The sequence below is a fragment of the Rana temporaria genome, chromosome 3 (assembly GCF_905171775.1).
Source record: "Rana temporaria chromosome 3, aRanTem1.1, whole genome shotgun sequence".
Lineage (NCBI taxonomy): Eukaryota > Metazoa > Chordata > Amphibia > Anura > Ranidae > Rana > Rana temporaria.
Genome location: NC_053491.1, coordinates 305,875,916 through 305,901,470, shown reverse-complemented (window position 1 = coordinate 305,901,470; position 25,555 = coordinate 305,875,916). Strand labels below are relative to the sequence as shown.

At 43.9% G+C, this 25,555-nt stretch overlaps 1 protein-coding gene across 2 annotated transcripts in view; it reads left to right on the top strand.

Annotated features, from left to right (window-relative positions):
- HSPA9 (heat shock protein family A (Hsp70) member 9) overlaps positions 1-25,555 on the top strand; it is a 414,391-nt gene that overhangs the window by 320,009 nt on the left and 68,827 nt on the right. For both annotated transcript variants that reach the window (XM_040344789.1, XM_040344788.1), the window contains one exon: positions 20,835-20,929. In XM_040344789.1, coding sequence (XP_040200723.1) covers positions 20,835-20,929 — 95 coding nt within the window. The remainder of the gene's footprint in view (positions 1-20,834; positions 20,930-25,555) is intronic.

The following is a 25,555-nucleotide window of genomic DNA, read 5'->3' as shown; positions in this document are numbered from 1 at the left end:
GGGTAAACACTTTTTTTTTTTTTAAGTAATCAAGATGGTGTTCCATTGAAAAATTTAGTCTCCTGCTAGTATTACATAACCCTGTTTAAAATCCATTGAGGCATTCAGAATCCCCCTAAGGTATTTTTGAGGGTGTCTATTAGGGCAGTATATATTTGCAAGCTTATACTTTTTCCCTTGGAGGGCCCCCTCTTAGGAACAAGTAGCGACCATCTGGGTCGACTTTCCTTTCTTCTACCTTTAAAAGAGATGTTCTTCCCTACTCCTATGGTGACCCCTTTTGCTCTCTTCTTTGGAGAATCTCCATAGTACCAAGTTGGGACTGCCCGAAAATAGAGTCTCACATTGGAGTCTAATGCTATATGTGTCTCTTGCAGAAAAACTATTTCTGCAGAGTACCTTTCGATCTCTTAGTACCATATGCCTTTTTTTCTGGGGAATTAAGGCCTCTCACATTTTATGTTATAAAATTTATGTTGGCCATATCTTTCTCTTTTTTTTTTTTTTTTTTTTTTTTCTTTTTCAGACAGATATATGTTTGTTATATGATATGCAGCTCCGAGTCCCCTTCCTCTTTTGCTTTTCAGACAGATATGTTTTTTGCTGTGAGATATACAGATCCGAGTCCCCCTCCTCTCCCCCCCTCCCTGGCCCCCTTTCCTCCCCCGGTCCCCCACCCTTCCACCCCCCCCCCCCCCAATCCCTCCCTCCCTTCTACCATGATGGAACCTTGACCCCTATGGTCTTTGCTATGGAGCATCCCCTTTTGTGCCCCCCCTTTGGCGCTCTTATGCTCCTATCAATAAGGTGGAAAGCTATTCTCCGCGGTCTCGTGTTCCCTATTTCTAGGGGATTAGCACCGGGGTATTTCCGGGGCTTCCGGTCCCCAGATCCCTTTCTTTCTATATTTTACCAATCCCCTAATTTATGCTTTTATTTCGTTGGGTATTGGAATGTCTAGTTTTTGACAAAAATCCGGTATTTCTTCAATAAATCTTAGTCTTGCCGTGACCCCGTTTTTCCTGCCGATCAGGCATGCGGGGAAACCCCAATTGTACTGTATTCCTTGCTCTTGCAGCACCCTTAGTAATGGTCTTACATTTCTTCTTCTTCTGAGCGTCTCTTGAGATGGATCCTGATATATTTGGATGTTTTGCTCCTCAAATTTTATTAGAGACTTTCCTCTCAAGTTCTTCCATAGTTGACTTTTTCTCTTCCCAACTTTCAAATCTTATGATGATATCTGTAGGACTCTCCTGTGGTATTCCTCTTGGCCTTCTTATCCTATGCGCCCATTCTTAGCGGGGAAGTTATTTCTCTATCTAAAAGTGGATTACAAATTGTCCCTATTTCTGGGAGATTTTCTGACTGAGAAGAGTCTGGGACTCCGCGTATTCTGATACTTTCCTTCGGTCTCTATTCTCTTGGTTTTCTAATTTATACGCTTGTTCCTGTTCTTTTTTTTTATATATATATATATCTTTAATTTCTTCCTCCAATTTTATAATGGTACTTTTTATTCAAATCTGTTTTTTTTTCCGCTTCTTCCAATCTATTCAACATATGCTCCATTTGTGATTTAAGTGTTTTTTCTAGCGCAGCAAACATACCTTGTATTTCAATTTTTGTTGGTAATAATGATCTATCCTGTTCATAATCCGTTCTCTGTTCAGACTCAGTTTCCATCTCATAGTCAATCCTAGTCTCAGACAATGTGTCCTGTTTGACCGCTCTTTCACTGGCACCTTCACCAGCGCTACTCATCCCCAGCTGCTGCCGCCTCCAGCGTGCACTCCACGTGGGGCGTTCTTCTCACCCGGAGCGCTGCAAGGGACCTCAGGTGAGTTGCTTAGCCCAGGGATCGCGGGATCACGGCGGCACCTCAATTTGGAGCTGTCTGCGGGGGAGGTCAGGGACTGGACGGGCGGGAGAGAGTGAGCCTCACAGCGGAGGGGGGTCAGGGACTGGACTGGTGGTAGAGAGTGAGCCTCACAGCGAAGGGGGGTCAGCGGGAGCACGGAGAGCAAGCATCAGTTCGCTGGAGACCCGCTGGCCGGAGCTCCCGTCTAACTGCCACGGCGCTCGGACCGCGCCATTCCTAGACTCCTCCCTCTCTCCCTGTTGTCCAGTGGAATAACGTACAAGTGTTCAAAGATCCTTCGGAAAAGAAGCTGGAATCTTTACTAAAATCCTCCTTCCTTCTGGCTGGGTCAGTTGCCCAATCTGCTGTAGCAGCAGTAGGCATGTGTCGGGTCCTCAAGGACCAGGTAAAACAGGGGCTGAAGGAGCTACCTCCAGAACAAGTCAAATTGTGGGAGAATTTTCCTAAAGCCTTATGTTTTACAATCGATGCTATGAGAGATTTAATTCAGCAAGCATCTCGTCTCACACTCCAATTGGTGCATATGCGCAGAATTCTTTGGCTAAAGCATTGGTCTACAGAGGAACCCATGCAAAAAGCTTTTGGCTAATTTCCCCTTCCATGGTGTACGCCTCTTTTGGGGAAGATTTGGAGAAATGTATCCAAAAGATATCGAGTGGAAAGACCACTCTATTACCAGACAAGAAGAAAAATAAGCGACCTTGTTTTAAATGCTCTCTCTCCCCGGCTCCTGGTAAGTCTACCTCCAGCCAGTGGCGACGGCATTTTCAGCCAGCCACAAAAGCGAAGGAAGACCAGGCCCAGAAGAACAGGAAGCAGTGGAGTTCAAAGGCTAACAAGCAGAACTCCAAAGCCTCTTCATGAAAAGGCGCTCCCGCTCGGCTGAGTGGGGGGGACGGCTTTGTCAGTTTTCAGCGGCATGGCAGACAGAAATCCGGGACAAATGGGTAGTATCCACAGTATACCTAGGGTACAAGCTGGAATTTCGAGAGATCCCATCTTCTCAGTTCCGAAGCTCAAAGCTCTCCAAGGATCCATTAAAGAGTGTCCTTCAAGGGATTGGATCACTTGCTGTCTCAGGGGGTGATCACAGAAGTACCCCTAAAAGAGCAAGGTTCAGGTTTTTATTCAAATCTTTGTGATCCCAAAACCAAACGGAGACGTCGGACCTATTCTGGATTTAAGATCTCTAAATCAATTCCTGAGGATTCACCATTTCCGAAATGGAAACTATTCGATCATTGGTTTGCCACCCTGCAAGGTGGAGAATTCATGGCGTCAATAGACATTGACAAGGACGCATACTTGCATGTGCCTATCCATCCGGCTCACCAAAAGTTCTTAAGGTTTGTGGTAGAACATCGTCACTTCCAGTTTGTGGCGCTGCCCTTTGGTGTGGCTACCGCACCCTGGGTATTCACAAAGGTACTAGCCCCTCTGTTGGCAAATCTCAGAGCACAAGGCATAGCGATAACAGCCTATCTAGACGATCTACTTGTGATAGATCAGTCAGTGGCAGGATTGGATCACGCTGTGCTCACCACTATAAGATACCTGGAGTATTTAGGATGGATCCGCATTAAGGAACACGTGAAGAACATTGAATGCGGATTTCCTAAACATAGTGTCTCACGACACTTTGCAGAAGTACATCAGAAAGATCCCTCACATTTGAGGTTTTGGGGTATTGTGCCATACTCAGACCCTGCGGGGAGGTCATTAAGTGAGATCTCTAAGCCAACTTTGAGTCAAGATATATATTTTCCATGGACACTTTTGCCTCCAAGGGTTTAAATATTGAATTTGATTTGAACTGTTTCCTTAGTGATTTTTAGATCGGTCAGTTCCCCAGTAGAGGCCTCTCTGCTTTCTGTTTGTGCATTTATACTAACCGTATATATGATCCTTCTTTTGTTTTTACTGTATATCGTATTCTTTCTAGCCATGCTGTAAGCCGTACGTGGGATGCTGGGTTGTGCAGTGCTCCTGTTTGCGATTCGGGCATATACAACTCCCTCTGTGGGTGTTATTCAGAAATGTCCTCGCATTGTTCTGGGTACCACTTCCCTGAACCTGGTTTCCCGGTTTTAGTAAGGCCCCTTTATATGCTTATATTGTGTATGGGACCACTTCCCTCCACCTTATCCGGCTCTCATGCGGGCCCATTACATTTGCATAGATATTGGCACACAGTTGTATGCCAATGCCCATCCATATCCCCTGTCTTCCCCTTGGGGATTCATTAGCTTACTTCATTTGTAACAGCTATATATGGGCTATTGCTTCGCATCCAGCCATGGAGTTTTTATTTGGATTTTCATTTATTTTTTACCTGCATGCTCCATGGTATCCGTGGGCATTATTTGTGGCTTCTATCATTTTAGGATCTATTTGTATATGCCGTGCTGGCCCATACAATTGATCCATATATGAGCGGTGTTTACTTTTGACCTCTGATTTGGGTTATTTGTAGTATATTGCCCTCACTTAGTTCACCATGCAATTCGGCTCTACGTGTGTATTTTAACCTATCCTGGTCGGCATCCCATATGGAGATTCCTTTAGTTAGCTATCCCCTGCCGTTATGCTGCGTTTTTAGTTTTTGCTACACATTTGTAATAATCGTTTTCTCTATGTCCTACGGCTTTGTTTCTTGTTTCCCGTTTGTTCGCAATCTACAGTGAGGAAAATAAGTATTTGAACACCCTGCTATTTTGCAAGTTCTCCCACCTGGAAATCATGGAGGGGTCTGAAATTGTCATCGTAGGTGCATGTCCACTGTGAGAGACATAATCAAAAAATGTTTAACTATTTATTTGTATGATACAGCTGCAAATAAGTATTTGAACACCTGTCTATCAGCTAGAATTCTGACCCTCAAAGACCTGTTAGTCTGCCTTTAAAATGTCCACCTCGATGATGGACCATGACGGCGTGCGCGTGCACGTGAGGAACGACGCGCTCACGGGTGGGGGTGTGTGATGAGCTAAGGGGCTGTTAGGAGGAAGGACGGACCGCGCCGAATGAGGGGGAGAGACGCCAGCTCCCGTGCAGCCCACCGCTTACACAACACCAGCTCTGCACATGTTTACCAAACCCGCTCCTACCGCGGTGTGGTAGGGTTGGCGGGTCAGGACACGCAGGACAGCTGAGCTGGAAGACGGACGCGGGGACGCATGGGAGCCACGACCATCAGCCTGGGAAGGTATGGTAAGCTGGGCAAGCAGCTGGAGGACGGCACCTGTCATCCACGGTCAGACCATACAACTACACTGATGTGAGTATGTGGAACCAGTGGGTCTGCTGAGCCTAGAGGATCCATCCCTGCACCTCCCTTCTCTGATGTTCCAGATAGAGAGGTACTCTGTAAGCTGTGAACAATTTCAGTTGAAAAAGATGCAGAAAGTCTGTTAATTATAACATGATTGAACTGATTGAATTCATTTAATTCATTGTGGATGAGATTTACCACACATTAAGTATATGCTGCGCTGTGCATATTAAGTGTCAGGTATACTGGTGTAAAGCGTGCTAGTCAAATGTGACCTGCAATACATGATGAGACACAGTGTAAATTACCACATGAAAACGATAGCGGAAGATGTTTGAAATTTGGAGCTAAGAGGCTGTTGGTGCTAAACGATCCAGATTCACGGATTTAATGGGATGACAGGGAGGAGGAAAACATTGTGAACTGTCTGGTATAGCTCCTTTTCTAATTTTGGCCGAACTGAATTACATACATTGGAACTGAGGGAAAAAAAAAACCCCAGGTGCTATATATAGGCCAGGCTCATATCCTGGTCTTGTTAAATCTTCTGGAGGCTGGACGGGTGTGTACCTCCCTCCACTTTGGACCCCTACGTGTCCTGCACTCCCCCCCTTTCCTGTAGAGAGCTCCCAATTTTTTTTCTCTACCCTAGGACATGAAATACCGGGAAAAGGACTGAGAAGGAAGTTCATAGTAAACCTACCCTCCCCCTATTATAAAACTTCTACATTAAAGGAAAATAGGGGATCTCCGTCTGACCGTAACTTTGTCGGAGGGAAATATTACTCCCCGGTTATGACTAGGCAATTTCCTGAAACAGGAGACGATTAAATAAACAAGGGAAGAGGTCTTAAAAATTCACCTTTAAAAAAAAAAAAACATATAAAAAGAGGAAAGAAAGAAAAAATCTCCTGTTCCACCCATCCCTGCATTTCACATGAATTATCCCAGTCCAACGGAGTCTCTCTCCAATCGCAAATTCTCTCAATAATTTGAAAAAGGAGGTCAAGCTGGGGAAGAGAATTAGAAGGAGAGAGAATAATATGAGTAGAATGACGAGTAGATCAACAAAAGGGGGGCCCCCAATTACCCCAAGCAATATAACAGCAACAAGCTCAATAAGGCCATTTGTGACCAGAGGGGAAAGCCCGCGTGCCCCCGGGGGCCAGGGATCAACGAAGCAACAACAACAAGTAAACAAAATTAAAAAGACTGATAATAAGATACCCCAGAGTGACATTTCCAGAGAAACATCCATAGAATTAGGAGAGGAAGGGCCCATGGGAAGTGGACTGGAAAGTAGTAGGACGGAAGAACGAAGTGCAAATACACAGTCCCCTTCAAAGGGAGAAATGGCAGAGATGCTGCTAAAATTGGAAAATGCGATAAAGGGGGAGATACAGAACTTACGGGCAGATTTTGGTCATATGCTCTCCAGAATAGAATCAGCAGAGGAACAAATTGAGAAACAAGAACAGGAATCAAACTCACTAAAAATTCAGATCGATCAGATCCAATTACAACAGAGGCATATTCTCTACAAATTAGAAGATCAGGAAAATAGAAATCGGAGACAAAACCTGAGGATCAAATCAATACCAGAGAAGAGGGGTGAGGATCTCAGGGCAATCATGCAAACGATATTTAACCCTGTACTAGAAAGAACAGTAGACAACCCAATCAAGATCGAAAGGGTACATCGAGTAGGAAACCCGAAAAGAGGGCCCCCAGAGAGAACAAGAGATGTTATAATAAGATTCAGATTCTATGAAGAGAAAGAAGAAATATGGAAGAAGTTGAGGGGGCAACCCCCGATAGTTTTTGAGGGGGCTGATCTCCGGATATTTACCGATGTGGCCCCAGAAACTTTGGAGAGGAGATGGTTGTTAAAACCACTCCTAAAACAGATGATCGATTTAAATATCAAATATAACTGGGGTTTTCCAGCATGTTTAATTGGGACAAGAGAGGGAAGATCTGCGACCTTGAGATTCCCCGAGGACTTAAGTGAATTCTGCAGGAAACTGGACATTCGGATCCCTGACTTGCCGGGCTGGGGGTAGGGGGGGGGGAGTGACGAGGGAGAGGGGGGTCTCTTCTATGAGACCCCTCATCCCGTTCCTTCTCTTACCCACCCGGCTCCGACTTAGGCTAAAATCTGTCTCCTTAGGATCCCTTTCGATGGGGCCCTTCTCTCCTTATTTTTCTCTCCATCTGTTCTGGGAGACGAGGGGACACATGCTGGACACAGGGGAGGACGATCGAAACTAGGCCCTTTTTCAAAAGGATCAAATCCACCCGGGGTTCTCCTGTTTGTTAAACCAGGATCTGAGAGGGGAGATCTGCTGTGTTAGAAAATCCCGAGGACTTAAACGAGCGTTGCGGGGAACTGGACACTCGGCTACCAAATTTTTCGGGTTGGGGCTGGGGGGCTCTATTCCGAGGCCCCCCTGTCCTCTCCAACTCTCCCTATCCAGCTCTGACCTTTGGCACATTGTGCCACGTTAGGACCTTTCTTTTGAGGGCCCCCTTGGTGTGTTGTGCCTTCCTTTATTTTTCTTTCCCCCTGGTCTGCTTCCGGGACCCGAGAGGGCCCTGGGCGGTTACGGGGGAGATGATTGAAGATTGTTCCCCACCTCCCCTATCTAAATGATAGAGGGGGGGAGGAAAACTCTAAACCTCACCCAGAGCGATCTGGACCAAGACATGGTAGTTGGTTCAGGGGTCTTTAATAGACCAAACGGGAGGGTGGGAGGAGGGGAGGGGGGAAGAGGGGGGAGGGACTGAGGGGGGGGGGAAGATGCCCTGTCTCACCTGGACAACTAGAAGAGAGCGTAAAACATAGAAGGGAAAATTGTAGATCTAGACCGAGGAAAAAAAAACGAAGAAGCCAGTAATGCCTTTCATACAACGTTAAGGGACTAAATAGCCCATACAAGAGACATAAGGTGCTGAAGGAACTGAAACACTATAGGGCAGATATCGCATTCCTACAAGAGACCCATCTGACAATAGTATCAAACGTAAGGATGTACTCGCCAGACTTTCCCACTTGGTATTATGGAGATACTATCTCCAAGAGGGCTAGAGGGGTTGCAATTGGGGTAGCCAAGGGTACGAGGTTTGTGCCTACAGATAGACTAATTGACCCAGAAGGGAGATTCCTCTTTTTGAGAGGAAAATTGGAGGAGGAAGAGTATACCCTTGTAAACGTATATGCACCGAACATCTCCCCAATGAAATACATATTGGGAATTTTAGGGAAACTAAAAGACTTCAGTAGGGGAAAGATAATACTAGGAGGAGACCTAAACTTCTGTATGGATCCGAAAGTGGATAAATCACACCGGACATTAGAAACTCAGGATACACAATTAAGAAAGGCCAAAGCTAGCTTACATAGAAGTCAGTTAGTGGATACATGGAGGATTTTTAATCCTAGTCAGCGAGACTATACTTTTTATTCCCAGGTGCATGGTAGTTATTCTCGGATCGACCACATCTTCGTTGATCATAGAATGCTGGAGGGGGTGGTCGAGACGAGAATAGAGCCCATGACGATCTCCGACCACGCGCCCATTAGTATATCTATAAAAATCTCGGGCAATCAAAGGCCTTACCAAAGCTGGAGATTAAATGAGGAACTACTGATTGAGGAGAAAAGCGTAACAAGGGTCAAAAAAGAACTAGAAGAATATTTTAAGATCAATGAGACTGAGGATGGGATGCCCACAAGGCAGTGATAAGAGGGGTTTTGATCTCTGAAGGAGCAAGGAGAAAAAAGGAAGCGATCAGTAAAAAAGTAAAATTAATAGACGAGATTTTCAGCCTAGAACAAAAACACAAAAAAGAAGGTAAGCAACGAGATGTATACCTAACCCTTGTTAACAAACAAAATAAACTTAAAGATCTCATGGATCAGGAAACAAGAAAAGAATTCAACTCAATAGCAAGGGAAAGATATAGGTGGGGGAATAAAACAAGCAAACATCTGGCTCGGTTGGTGAAAAAAAAGAAATCAAGGAATTATATTGACAAAATTAAAAATGAAAAAGGAGAGGTTGCCCATACAACAAAAGAAATCGCCGAAACATTTAGATTATACTATGAAAAATTATACTCAGTAGAACAAAAGATTTGGCAGATAGGAGAGAAAGAAAATAAGATCACAACCTTTTTAAAAGAAGCAAGACTCCCAAAAATCAGTCAAATCGATGCCGAGGGGATGGATAGGCCAATCACGGAAAATGAAATCAAGTTAGCATTAACAAACTCAGCCTCAGGTAAAAGCCCAAGCCCACATGGCTTTACAGTAATGTACTACAAAAAATGTAAAGAGATACTATTACCAAGGCTATGTAAGTACTTTAACGGCCTCGGGAAGGGGTACAAATTAAGTAAGGAGGCCTCAGAAGCAATTATCACGGTTATCCCGAAAGAAGGCAAAGACTTGGAAGGATGCTCGGGCTACCGGCCAATATCCTTGTTAAACACGGATATAAAACTGTTCGCAAGGATATTGGCCGGAAGAGTTAAGCAGGAAATGAATAAATTAGTGTATCCAGACGGGTTTCATCCAGGGGCGAGAGGGGAGAGAACGGTGTCAGAACACTTTTGATTATCCGGAAATTGAGGATAATGGGGTCCCCAGGTCTACTCCTGTCAATAGACGCAGAGAAAGCGTTCGACAGGGTAGACTGGGGATGATGAACTGGGTGGCTGCCCTTTATCAGTCCCCTATGGCCAAAATAAAAATAAACGGCAGCTTCTCGCAAACATTTCAGATGAAAAATGGAACGCGGCAGGGGTGCCCATTGTCACCACTGCTGTTTGTGTTGTCAATGGAACCCCTGCTAGCCAAGATTCGCTACAGCCAAAAAATAAAAGGGATCAAAATAGGAGAGGAGGAACATAAACTTGCAGCTTTTGCAGACGACGTCCTCTTCTATTTAACTGATCCCAAAACATCAATTCCAAACCTATTAAGCCTTTGCTATGAATATGGAGAAATTTCAAATTAAATATCACCAAAACGAAGATTATGAGTATAAATGTTGGTTAATTTTCAGAAATTTTTCTTCTGTCTTACTATCGTTTTGCCTGGGTCAGCGAACTTAAATACCTGGGGATCTTGTTAGCCAAATCAATTAAAAAAACCTACGCGATAAATTTTATCCCATTGTTAAACGAAATTAAGAAAGAGACAAAAAGGGTGGAAAACAGAGCAATATCATGGATAGGACGAATCAATTATTGCAAAATGGTCATTATGCCAAAGGTCCTATATAAATTCCAGATGATCCCCATAGCCCTCCTGAGAACGCTACTCTCAGCCCTCAACAAATTAAAGGAACACTAAAGGTACAATTTTTTTTTTTTTAAATAACATACATGTTCTACTTACCTCCACTGTGCAGATCGTTTTGCACAGAGTGACCCGGATCCGTGTCTTCTGGGGTCCCTCGGCGGCTGTCTCGGCTCCTCCTCGCAAAAGCTTTCCACGTTCATGCGAGCTCCCTCGCATGGTGGAAAGCTTTTGCGAGCGCGCTCCCGTGATACAGCAGCGGCCATAGCCGCCGACTGTATCACTCGGCCCCGGTGCGCCGCGTCATCCGCTGTGATTGACAGCAGCGCCAGCCAATGGCTGCGCTGCTATCAATCCGCCCAGCCTAGCCAATCAACGGCCAGGCTGGGAACCGAGCAGGATGACAAGCACGCGCCCGGGACTTTCGAACGGTGAGGTAAGTAAAACGGGGGCTCGGGGGGGGGGGGGGGCGGTGCTGTCAGATGTTTTTTTTACCTTAATGCATAGGATGCATTAAGGTAAAAAAACTTTTACCTTTACAACTCCTTTAATTATGAATTTTATATGGAAGAACAAGAAACATAGGATATCTTCCCAAAAATTAAGGCAACCAAAAAAAAAAAAAAGGAGGACTCGCCGTTCCGGATGTTAAGAGATACTACGATGCGGTTATATTAACAAGGGTGGTGGAGTGGGCCAGAGTCAAAGAAAAAAGGTGGGTAAGTTTAGAAAATGAATTATCACAGGTAAGGTTAGATAAGATAATTTGGAACCCCCCCAAATTCAGGACACTGGACATAAACCTACACGAGATAACAAAAAAGACACTGAAAACATGGGACATAGTATATAAAAAAATTGAGAGAGAATATAACTCACCTCTCATAGCACTGAAAAACGATTTTTTTGCACCGGGTAAGACACAAGTGGGGGGGCATTGGATTAAAAAAGACACTGCACAATTAAGAGACATAATGAGCGAGGGTCACATTGGAACACTGCAGGAGCTAAAACTTAATAAAAATTTAATGGAAATCAATGAGTGGAGGTATCAGCAGCTAAACCATTTTATTCAAGGTCTCCCCCACCCTTTGAGGTCAGGAGACCAGGTGTCAGATTTGGAAAAAATCTGTACCACAGAAAGATCCAAAGGTATTGTTTCAAAACTATATAGGATCCTACTGAAGATGGGGGAGTGGGGTATACCCCCATTCATTGAAAAATGGGAAAGGGAATTGGGCACACAGCGGGATAGGACCACAATAGAGAGAATGTTGGCTCTGACCCACACCTCCGCTGTGGATAGCCGCACGGCGGAAATGTGCTTTAAATGCATTGCCGGTTGGTATATGACACCGGATAAATTAAAACAATTTAAAGAGGGGCAGACAGGGGACTGCTGGAGGGGCTGCAGTACACTAGGAAATATGGCACACCTTTGGTGGGGATGCCCTGAGATTAAAGAGTATTGGGAAAAAATATTGGGATGCGTGGAAGAGATCACAAAGAAAAAGATAAAGATGGACCCATGGGTTGTTTTATTTCACGGGGGAGAAGAAGGCATTAAAAGGTACAGGGAATCACTGATACCGCACCTCCTGAACGCCGCCAAGAGAATTATCCCTAGAAGGTGGCAAGACCCAGACCCCCCTTTAATTTGGGAATGGATCGACGCGGTCGAAGAAACATACAAAATGGAAGAACTGAAAGAGGGTCTAGAGGGCAATAATATCTTATTAAGCACAAAATGGGAAAACTGGAGGATTTTCAAGAAAACTTGGAGTTGCGCAGAAAAGCTAAGGGAAGAATTTTAAATGCTCCCCTAGAAGAATATTAGAAAGATCTACAGGTCTGAAGAGAATGTCTAAGGTGAGACAATGGGGGGGGGGGGGTAGAGGTAAGGGGGGGCAAAAATTTGAAATGGTCAATTTTTTTTGGTATTTTTATTTGCTCTTTGCAAACGGAGGTACATATGGGTTTATATGGGTTTATTTGTATATGTGCATGTTACAATAGCATATGTATAAAAAAAAAAAAATGAAATCAGAACAAAAAGGAAATAAAATAAATAAAGAGAAACCCATATAAAGAAAAGCGACACTAATGATGCAAAACCAAAATAGAGATGCAATGGGCTGGTACGCAGAACATGAGAATAAACTCGCACTCTATGAGGTAGAGTCTGAAGTGAAAAAAAAAAAAAAAAGTCCACCTCCACTTCATTTATTATCTTAAATTAGATGCACCTGTTTGAGGTCATTGGCTGCATAAAGACACCTGTCCACCCCATACAATCAGTAAGAATCCAACTACTAACATGGCCAAGACCAAAGAGCTGTCCAAAGACACTAGAGACAAAATTGTACACCTCCACAAGGCTGGAAAGGGCTACGGGGAAATTGCCAAGCAGCTTGGTGAAAAAAGGTCCACTGTTGGAGCAATCATTAGAAAATGGAAGAAGCTAAACATGACTGTCAATCTCCCTCGGACTGGGGCTCCATGCAAAATCTCACCTCGTGGGGTCTCAATGATCCTAAGAAAGGTGAGAAATCAGCCCAGGACTACACGGGAGGAGCTGGTCAATGACCTGAAAAGAGCTGGGACCACCGTTTCCAAGGTTACTGTTGGTAATACACTAAGACGTCATGGTTTGAATTCATGCATGGCACGGAAGGTTCCCCTGCTTAAACCAGCACATGTCAAGGCCCGTCTTAAGTTTGCCAATGACCATTTGGATGATCCAGAGGAGTCATGGGAGAAAGTCATGTGGTCAGATGAGACCAAAATAGAACTTTTTGGTCATAATTCCACTAACCGTGTTTGGAGGAAGAAGGATGAGTACCATCCCAAGAACACCATCCCTACTGTGAAGCATGGGGGTGGTAGCATCATGCTTTGGGGGTGTTTTTCTGCACATGGGACAGGGCGACTGCACTGTATTAAGGAGAGGATGACCGGGGCCATGTATTGCGAGATTTTGGGCAACAACCTCCTTCCCTCAGTTAGAGCTTTGAAGATGGGTCGAGGCTGGGTCTTCCAACATGACAATGACCCGAAGCACACAGCCAGGATAACCAAGGAGTGGCTCTGTAAGAAGCATATCAAGGTTCTGGCGTGGCCTAGCCAGTCTCCAGACCTAAACCCAATAGAGAATCTTTGGAGGGAGCTCAAACTCCGTGTTTCTCAGCCACAGCCCAGAAACCTGACTGATCTAGAGAAGATCTGTGTGGAGGAGTGGGCCAAAATCCCTCCTCCAGTGTGTGCAAACCTGGTGAAAAACTACAAGAAACGTTTGACCTCTGTAATTGCAAACAAAGGCTACTGTACCAAATATTAACATTGATTTTCTCAGGTGTTCAAGTACTTATTTGCAGCTGTATCATACAAATGGTTAAAAAAAAAATCATACATTGTGATTTCTGGATTTTTTTTTTTTTGATTATGTCTCTCACAGTGGACATGCACCTACGATAACCATTTCAGACCCCTCCATGATTTCCAAGTGGGAGAACTTGCAAAATAGCAGGGTGTTCAAATACTTATTTTCATCACTGTATTTAGAATGTGTCTGACATCACTCCGGGACCCTCGGCCACCTCCTTATTGGCGTTGCGGCCATCTGTTTATACAGATCGAATCCCCAACAAAATGGCGCTGGCACTCTGCAGTGCTTAATTGATTTCAGCCTGCGGACTCCTGGAAAATGGCCGCCGGGCGTCCAATTATAAAGACTATTTAAGTCTGCTGGCATTTCCTCTACGTTATCCCCTGATGAAGTCACATGGTTGACGATACGCGTCGGGATTGGAGCGCTGGAGGACCTCTAGCATCCGACAGATGGAATACGAGTTTGCTACTCGTGGATATATGCCATCTACACCAACTTAAATGTGAGTTGTTTTTATGATGTTTTAATAAACCCTACCTTTTTATACCGAATTATGCGATGTGCTCTGCTTCCCTACTGTCTTGGTTATCCTACTGCTGTACGAGCCGTATGCTGTATCCCACTGCCGTATGCACCATCTAGCATCCCGAGCTTGTGATCCATGTGCACTGGAGAGAGAGGAGAAGCAGACTGCTGACGAGCTTGCTGCTCGTGGAGATAATCCCTCTTTCTTTATTATTCATGTGAGTGCATCGGAGTGTGGTTTGTGCCAGGTCCCTTGGTGCCATCAATATTACGCCATCCTGCTGTATGTCCTTTTTTTGCATGTACTGACCTGGATCGTAAGAGCTATCTCTACCATCAAGACCAGACTGTCATTTATTAAGGCTTCCCTATCAGGTGTATTCTGCCTGACCTAAGGTGAGCTGTTGGGATCACCAGAGGTGTTTGTGGACTTTCTCAAGGTGTACGGCTTATCTTTCTTCACCATATTTGGCTGTGGGGTCTCCTTCTACTGAACACTTTTTTTTTTTTTTTTTTTTTTTTTTATCAGACTTACCAGAATTTTTTTGAGATTTTGCTTTCTTCTGTTCTCTGGACTCTTATTAGTTATATGTGTATGTCCAATATGTACTGAGGTATTGTTCAATATATTGCCATCTATTGTAAAACCTCATTAATTCAAGTATGCCTATAATATCAATGGTCTCATGCACTGATCAAAAATAAACATTAACAGCGCTTAGTTATAAGCCTAACGTGCTTAAACTATAAAATGTGTCACCACATCCTGCTAATCTAAAGAATATAGGTAATAAAACCATAACACTTCAAACAGTCCTTGATGGCTTTAAAACCCTATAAAGCCTCAGAATCGATCACAAAAAGTCCTTGATAAAATTGAAATCAAATCAAAGCTCCTCAGACAATGATGTATGTCTGGTAAAATAGATGCACAGTCTCACAGTGATCTGCTAAATGTCCTATAGCCAAAAGGAGAACTTTAAGATACACTGCTGTAATGACTGTAATGATCAGCATTTGACACGTGGGGATCCCCCAAAATAACCTCGACTCACTAGACCGATGTCATCAAGGGCATGTAACGCTGTCTCTCTGTCTGTATGGATCACAGTGCAGCTAGATCTCTCCTGGTCCTTCTATTATCGTCTGGTGGGCTTTGGGGGGTTATTGCTCAAATGGATGCATTCATATGTAAAAGACAAAAGGGAGACTCTACATAGTGTAAACATAGTTTAATGTTAAAACGTAAGCTCTCTTCAATGATATGCTTACAGCTAGTCAATTCAAATATGGCGCTGTCTCGATCTGTGGCTTGCAGACTCTCACTTGGTGTAGCTGCCTGGGGATTCCTCCTCCCCGACGCCGTGAGTCCCGGGATTCCGCTTGCCTGATTTGGACAGTTGGATCACGTGGCCACCCCTGACGCGTTTCGTGATTGGATGTCACGTCTTCAGAGGGCGTGGCCACGTATCGTGTGCCAACTCTATATAAAGCGCCGTATCATTCAAGCCATCCGCCCTCTCAGTGACGTCGGCGGAATATCTATTGAGTGCCGGGGACGCCCTATGCTAATTGCTGCTAGTAGTCAGACATAGCTGACGTCAATTACTATGCCTGCAATTACGATACCTCGTGTGCCCATTGTTTAGCCCCAATGTCAACACTCTGCGCCCCCGGTGGTCAATGCTTATAGTACACTTATTCAGTAATAAGCCTAACGTGCCATTTCTACCAAATATGAAGGTTGTTAATCAACACAGGCTGGCATGGACTAGTACTTTTCAAGCCTGGAGATACCCCCCATTAATAGAGCACGCCACGCTGTACCTGAATAGCAAAAAACAACATTGCCTATCTCATACTATGGATTAAAAAAAATAGTTACAATGCATATTATAACATTATTACAAAAGCATGCATACTCAATCTTATACTATTCAACTCTCCGTTGAAACAAATATAAAAGTACAATTGTCCTTAAAATATAAAATCTATCTATTTAAAATAACCCATTAAAATATGTCTAAAACAGGGACCTTAAAGTAGATTTAAAAATGGGCAACGTAAGTCAATCTCCTACCAAATCAGGACGGCTGCCATCAAATATATTCATCTCTTTATCAGCTATTGTGCAAATTTGTATAACCTCTTGAACTGACCATTACTTGTCAGAGGTCTTGACTACACTTAGTGTCCGAAAATGCATGTATCATGTCCTTGATCTATATGTCCATACAGCAGGGCAAGGTGAAAAATGATATATTACTTTAAATTATAATCAAAAATAAATTAATATCCATGGTTTTATATATTTAATGGTTACTATAAAGCAATTGAGGTATAGTTCTATATTTAACCCCTTTGGGCTTAAAGTATGGTCAGGAATATCCATTTCGTTTCTGACTTGGAAATTTCCCGTACCATATTGGCCCTCTCTCACTTCGGAATGTATTTTTATGCATACCAGAAATAAAATTATTTCTGGTATGCAGGAGAATTTTACAGTCAAGACGGGAGTAGCCATGGGAGCCAAGTTCGACTCCTAGGCCTTGCGAACCTCTTTATGAGTGAATGGGAGGATAAATGGATATACAAAAATAAACGCAAGGAATTAATTTTCTACACCAGATATATAGATGACTTATTTATAGTATGGCAGGGTTCTGAAGAGTCTTTGAAGGATTTCTCATTTTGGCTTAATACCAATACAAATAATATCAAATTAGAATTCAACTGGGATATAGAGCAAATACATTATCTTGATGTAACAGTTATGAAGGAGGATGACAAATTAACCACTAAAGCATATTTCAAAAGTACAGACAGGAACAGCTATATACCTGTGCAGAGTGGACATCATCCTCATTGGCTGAGGAATATTCCAAAAGGCCAATTTTTAGGCATACGCCGTAACTGTACACATGACAAAGACTATATGACACAATCATCCCTAATTGCTGAACGCTTCATGGAAAAGGGGTATAAAGGTGACTCATTAGAGTTGATCAGAGATGATGTTGGGAAAAACTCCCAGGAGTCACTATTACAACCAAAAATTAAAGACCCGAATCAGAAGCATGAATGGGAATTTATATCCCAATATCATGAGCAATATAGGGCAGTGGAGAATATCTTCAGGAAACACTGGAACATCTTAACGATGGACAAAACTCTGAAACCAACGTTACCTGAAACACCAACCTTCATTTATAGGAAGACCCCATCATTTTGGGGATCAGGTGGTCAAAAAGGTACTGGATCAACCTAAAACATTGCAGATGTTCTGGGACCAAAAAGGTTTCCATGCGTGTCGTCGTTGAAAAGCATTGCCAACAGGTATCTACCCACTTACGAGGCCTAACGAGCTTCACCTCCACAGCCAATGGGAGGCAGTTCCAGATCAAGGAATGCATTACTTGTGCGTCTACACACGTAGTTTACGCTTTGGAGTGCCCATGTGGCCTCATGTATATTGGGCGCGACCAAACGCACTCTAGGGAAAAGAGTGTCTGAACATATATATAACATCAAGACAGGCTATGAGGATCATAGTGGTGTCGTTGCATTTCCTTAAAAAAACATGACCGGGACCCCATAGGTTTAAAATTTTGGGGAGTGGATAAAATACATCCGAAGTGGAGAGGGGCCAATATGGTACGGGAAATTTCCAAGTCAGAAACGAAATGGATATTCCTGACCAATACTTTAAGCCCAAAGGGGTTAAATATAGAACTATACCTCAATTGCTTTATTAGTAACCTTTAAATATATAAAACCATGGATATTAATTTATTTTGATTTTAATTTAAAGTAATATATCATTTTTCTCCACCTTGCCCTGCTGTATGACAATATAGATCAAGGACATGATTACTGCATTTTCGGACACTAAGTGTAGTCAAGACCTCTGACAAGTAATGGTCAGGTCAAGAGGTTATACCAAATTTTGCACAATAGCTGATAAAGAGATGAATATATTTGATGGCAGCCGTCCTGATTTGGTAGGAGATTGACTTTACGTTGCCCATTTTTTAAATCTACTTTAAAGTCCTGTTTTTAGACATATTTTAATGGTTATTTTAAATAGATTAGATTTTATATTTTAAGAGACAATTGTACTTTTATATTTGTTTCATCAACGAGAAGTTGAATAGTATAAGATTGAGTATGCATGCTTTTGTAATAATGTTATAATATGCATTGTATATATTTTTTTATCCATAGTATGAGATAGGCAATGTTGTTTTTTGCTATTCAGGTACAGCGTGGCGTGCTCTTTTAATGGGGGGGTATCTCCAGGCTGAAAAGTACCTAGGTCCATGCCAGCCTGTGTTGATAACACCTTCATATTGGTAGAAATGCACGTTAGGCTTATTACTGAATAAGTGTACTATAAGCATTGACCACCGGGGGCGCAGAGTGTTTGACATTGGGCTAAACAATGGGCACTCGAGTATCGTAATTGCAGGCATAGTAATTGACGTCAGCTATGTCTGACTACTAGCAGCAATTAGCATAGGGCGTCCCCGGCACTCATTAGATATTCCGCCGACGTCACTGAGAGGGCGGATGGCTTGAATGATACGAGCGCTTTATATAGAGTTGGCTCACAATACATGGCCACGCCCTCTGAAGACGTGACATCCAATCACGAAACGCGTCAGGGCCGTGGCCACGTGATCCAACTGTCCAATCAGGCAAGCGGAATCCCGGACTTCACGGCGTCGGGAGGAGGAATCCCCAGGCAGCTACACCAAGTGAGAGTCTGCAAGCCACAGATTGAGACAGCGCCATATTTGAATTGACTAGCTGTAAGCATATCATTGAAGAGAGCTTTACGTTTTTAACATTAAACTGTGTTACACTATGTAGAGTCTCCCTTTTGTCTTTTACATATGAATGCATCCATTTTGAGCAATAACAAAGCCCACCAGACGATAATAGAAGGACCAGGAGAGATCTAGCTGCACTGTGATCCATTACAGACAGAGAGACAGCGTTACATGCCCTTTGATGACATCGGTCTGGTGAGTGAGGTTATTTTGGGGGATCCCCACGTTTTTTATAACAAAGTAGAAATATGAAAAAAATATCAAATTTGTATTTGTTTATTTAGGATTGCTAAAAATAAATATCCCAGTGGTGATCATATACCACCAAAAGAAAGCTCCATTTGTGGGGGGGAAGATGCAGTGCCAAATGGCAAAAAAGTGCTTTGGTCATTAGGGGGTAAAACCTTCGGGACTGAAGTGTTAAAGTAATACTAAAGGTACAGACTTTAATACAATGCAAAATTCTGGTAAGCTTTTACTTAAAACTTAAAGCGGTGTCTCACCATGCAGAACAACTTTTTAGCATAAAAATTCGGCATAGTAGCGTGAGCTACAGTATGCCTGTCTTAATTTTTTTATCCCGTACTCACTGTTATATCGTACTTAGAAGATTCCAACTGCCTGTGGGAATGGGGGCGTTCCTTTCAAGAGGGAGGGTGATTGACGGCCGGCTCTGGCACGGTCACGCTCCCCGAAGACAGCCGGAGTAGGTCCTCGGCTCTTCACGGCGCCTGCGCACAGATTATGCGCAGGCGCCGTGAAGAGCCAAGCCTATTTCGGCTATTTCCGAGAAGCGTGACGCGCCAGAGCCGGGCCGTCAATCACCTTCCGTCTGGATTGGGAACGCCATTCCCAGTGGGCAGTCGGAATCTTCTATGTATGATATAACAGTGAGTACGGGGATAAAAAAATTAAGACAGGCATACTGTAGCTCACGCTACTATGCCGATTTTATGTTAGAAGAAAAAAAATGTTTTTTTTTTTTTTTTTTTATAGGGTAACCCCCGCTTTAATTGTATAGCCCTCCTTTATCCTTCCTAATCTTTATCCTTCCTAATCTATCAGCCTCCAGTTCCTCTGGGCTTAGATGCTGTTCTTCCCTGCCCTTAAAGTGATTGTAAACTTTGCGATTTTCTTTCACACTTGTCATACCCACCTGCTCTGTGCAAAGCCATTACACATAGCAGCCGCATTCTCCTCTCTGGGGGCTCCCACTGGCACCTCTGGCTCCTCTTCCCCTCAGTGCCCCTATAGTAAGCCGCAAAGTATAATAGAGTGCCCTCAGTCTGCCTTCAGAATCGCTTCCTTCTCTTGCCCAGGACTTCATGTCCCAGGAGGCATTGCTCCCCACACATTTACATGTTCTCAGGCACTTATAGACATTTTTGGATGGTTTACTGAGCTGTATGTGTGCTGTACTGTGTATACTGACATGTATGAACAGTGTACTGAGCTGTATGTATGCTGTACTGTATTTTCTGAAATATTAGCAAATGATTGCATTCTGTATGCAGGCCAACTAGATCTATTATGAAAATAGTTGACAACCATTTTTATTTTTAATAATCATGTCAATTAATTGTTTCAGCCCTTATTGTCATCTTAAGTTCTTGACATGCTTTGTTTTTCAGTTGTTATTCAGTCTTCTGGTGGCCTAAGCAAGGATGATATTGAAAATATGGTGAAAAATGCAGAAGGTATGCAGAGGGACGACAGAAGAAGAAAGGTAAGTTCATCCACTGACTATTGTAACAATCTTTTACAACACCCCCCCCCGCAGAAAAAAAAAGTGTTGCTGTCGAGCTTTACTTGGATTAAAGATTATAGATAAGTAGAGAACGTGTTTTTAACCCACTTCAGAGTACAGGTCACTTTACCCTCTCCTGCCCAGACCAATACTAGGTAGAAATTCTCTAGGCTGTTTGTACAATGTTGACTGCTGTTTTGTTGCATTGTTGGATGCTGTTGTTGTCTGTTTTGCTTGGTTTCTTTCAGGCAAAAGCCTCAGCAAAGACCAGGCACTCTTCTCCTCCTCCAAAAAAGAAATGTCCCTCCTGTAAGGCTACCCTTAATTCTTGGACCAAGCCTTTATGTAAGGCTTTTATAGCAGACTTAGTCAAACAGACTTAGTCATCTGCTTCCTCCAACACAGTGTAGTGATCTTCTCACCTCCTTTTCAAAAGGAGTTGTCGGATACCTTTCTGTGTTTTTGTTCTTTTTTTGGATCAACGTCCTGGGATACAACCTAGCGGTCAGCGGAATTTACCATCCAGTCCTCTTCTGTCCGTTCCGGCCTCTAGAGAGGTTAGTGATTCAGATAAAAAAAGTTGGCGACTCCCCAGGAGAGTCTGATGGAGAGAATAGATGAAGTTAACACATCCTCCTGATACAGGCTGCCTTTAGAAGAGGTGGACAACCTGTTGTAAACCATCCATACTACCCTGAACATTCAGGAGGATAAAGCCCAGTTATCTCCATGATGAAATGTATCGGGCCTGGATGAAGTCCAGCACTGTGTTTCCAGTACACAAGGTCCTGTCCGAGGCTGTTAAAATGGAATGGAGAGACCCAGAGAGGGCCCCTTTTTTTCTCTAGATCGCTTAATAAGAGTCCCTATTAATGAGGATGATTCTCAAGTGTGGAACAAAAGGCCCAGGTTAGATGTGGCTTTTTTTTTCCAGGTCTCTTGAAATGCAGATCTAGCTTTTGAGGCTATGGGCGACCTAAGATGCCATAAGAGAGCTGACTCCCTTCTAAAAAAGGCATTGGACTCAACTTTAGCCAACTTCAAACCAGCTGTGGCTTCAATTGTGGTAGCTAGGAACCTAGAGCACTGGCTAGAACAATTGAGAGCATTTTTAAGCTGGAACTTCCCGTGAAGTGCTGCTGGATATGTTGCCAGTTTTACAGAAGGCAGTTGGGTATATGGCGGCTGCCTCTGTGGAATCAATTAGAATGTCTGCTAGGTCTTTGGCCTTAGTGAACTTTGTGCCAGTGTTAATTTTGGCAGCAAATTAGGGTAAAAATAAAAATAACACTTTGCATAATGATGCCACCATGCAGTGCACATATATACATGAACGTTAACAGTTCAAGAAACTGAACAGAAAAAAACATTTCAGCAGCTTGGCCTGGTGACAAGGACAGAAAAGAGGCCACTACTTCACTCCAGGAAAAAACATCTGGGACAGACTGATATTCTGCAAAAGGTACTGGGATTGGACTCATGGCCTGCTGACTGGAGTAAAGGAATTTTCTCTGAATCCCCTTTCTGATTGTTTAAGGCATCTGGAACAAAACCTGGTTGTCCAGAGAAGAAAATGTGAGCGCTACACTATCAGTCTTGTGTCATGCTCATGTTAACAGTAAAGCATCCTGAGACCATTCATGTGTGGGGTGAGTTGCTTCTCAGCCAAGGAAGTGGGCTCACTCAAATGGTAAAAACAGCCTCTGAGAACAACTTCCATTCAAAAACAGTTTGGTGATAAACAATGCCTTTACCAGCATGATGGCGCACCTTGCCATAAGGCAAAAGTGATAACCAAGTGGCTTGGGGAACAAAATATGTACATTTTGTGTCCATGGCCTGGAAACTCCCCAGACCTTAATCCCATTGAGAACTTGTTGTCAATCCTCAAGAGGCAGGTGAAGGAACAATAACCCCCCAAAATTCTGAGAAACTCCAAGGATCGATTATGCAAGAATGTGCTGCCATCAGTCAGGAAGTGGTGCAGAAGTTGATTGCAGTGGCGGCTGGTGATGAAGAAAAATCGGATGGCGCAAACCCCTCCAGGTCCTTACCTGCCCATCCCCTGCTGTCATGGCTCCCAATGCCCAAACACAATATACACAGAGCACACACAATACATACAGACCATACAGAGGACACACAGTACATAAATGCATACAGAGAACACACAGTATATACAATACATGCAGAGAACACAAAGTACACTTGTATACAGAGGTGTAGGGGATCCAGCAGCACTTGCATTTAGTTATATTGGCACCTGAGTTAGTGAGGATGAATTGCCCTGTAATGTGATGGAGTTGGCATGTTCTCGCCTTACCCCACAGACCATGTTCTCTCTCTCTCTTGCCATACAGTAATGTTTGGTAACTTCTTCCCTGCCTGAATGCCCGTTTTGACACATTTTAAAACAACCTGTTGCTGTGAAACTCACCCATCTTCTTATCACAGAGTCCCACACAGTAGCTGCCATGCCATGACTTACTGCATGCACAGAAGCAATCTGCTAGAGGGGGGGGGGAGGGGGAAGAGCAGCAGCGTGAGATACAGACTGAGTACTCTGATATCAGCTGATTAGAACTGTGAGTGTCAGATATGCATATTTGGCAATCCTTACTGGAGCTTGTTCCTGTAAATGGGAAATAACGGCACTTACTGTTAGGTAGGGGCGGCTGGTGAATGATGGATTGGCCAGTCAGGGGACACGGTGCAGAGTACTCCGCTTGGGCCGTGCATTCCACGGAGCTGCTGACATCACTTCCAGTTTATTACTGGCACAGGAAGTGATGTCATAACTCGGATTAATGCAATGTCAGGGCAGGTAAAAACCCTGTAAATGAAGCGCCTCGTCTGCAATCTCGTGATTGCATAGAAGTGGTGCTTCCCATAAGTGTTTGGCGCCCGAACACAGTGCACATAAGGATAATTTTTCTATTTATTTTTTATGACTGCCTGGGGGGCAGCGCCCATGCACCCCCTATGGACAGGCCACCACTGGTTGATTGACAACAACATGCCAGGGCGAATTGCAGAGGTCTTGAAATAGAAAGGTCATCTTAACACTGCAAATATTGACTCTTTGCATAAACTTAATTGTCAAAAACGTTTGACACTTATGAAATTCTTGTATTTATCCTCCATTTTACTACCCTCCCCCCGGAAGTGCTGCTTGACTCCAGGCGCAGCAGGTATAGAAAACACCTTTTTTTTAAATTGCATTTCTGTTTCGTATATCATGGGACACAGAGCCATAATAACTACATGGGTTATATTCCACCTTCTGGTGATTGGACACTGGCACACCCAAGACGGAAGTTCCCCTCTATATAACCCCTACTATACAAGGGAGTACCTCCGTTTTTTTCACCAGTGTCTAAGGTGTTGGTAACGCTTAAAGATGTGCTAAGAAATGGCTCCACTGAGGGATCCCTGCGGGATCAAAGAGCCATGTAACCGGAGCCATCCAAAGTGCCATAAAAGGCCAACATGGATGGTACCCGGGCCTTGTGGAAGAATGAGGTTTTGCCTGTAATGTCTCTGAGGACTGGACCCTGGGATCCAGCACTTTGGGCACATACCCAAATGCCCAAAGGTTTTTCTGGCAGGGGGCCATACAGGTCCAGGTCAGTGGCCCCCTTTAATGGGAATCCAAGTCCCTGAAGGTCTGGCACAAGGCTTGCCGTGATGGGTGAAGATTGGGTCTCTGGTCTTCAGCAGTATCATGTGGCGGGATAAGGCTAGAGAAGATAATCCTTAGAAACATCTTATGGTGCTCTTAAAGCGGGGGTTCACCCTATTAATAAAAAAAAAAATTTTTTTCTTCTAGCATACAATGAGGCATAGTAGCGCGAGCTACAGTATGCCTGTCTTTATTTTTTTAGTCCGTACTCTGTGTAATCGTAGAGACAAGATTCCGACCCCCCTCGGGGAATGGGCGTTCCTATGGAGAGGGAGCATGATTGACGGCCCGGCTATGGCACGTCACGCTTCTCCGGAAATACCCGAAATAGGACTTGGCGCTTCACGGCGCCTGCGCATAGTCCTGTGCGCAAGCGCCGTGAAGAGCCGAGACCTGTTCCGGCTGTCTTCGGGGAGCGTGACGTGCCAGAGCCGGCCGTCAATCACCTTCCCTCTCCATAGGAACGCCCATTCCCCGCGGGGAGTCGGAATCTTGTCTCTACGATTACACTGTGAGTACGGGACTAAAAAAATAAAGACAGGCATACTGTAGCTCGCGCTACTATGCCTCATTTTATGCTAAAAAGATGTTAATAAGGGTGAACCACCGCTTTAAGGATTTTCTTCTTTGAGTAGTTGCATGTCTTGCCATGGTAAGAACATAATTGGTGTTTCTTACCATGCTTTCCATAAAGATGGTCAGTGTCAGCAGGTCTATGGATCAGCTCGCTTCTCCGCTTCAGGCTCTGCTGCAGGTTAGGAAGGGGGGGGGGGATGCCTCGACGGCGGTCACCCGGGTTCGTCCTTCCTCAGCTTGGCCACTGTTTGCTTTCGCGCACGTGGGGGGAAATGGGTAAATAGGGTGAGACAGCAGTTGCCGCTTGACGTGCATACCGGCGTGCACATTGGTACACAAGTGTAGCT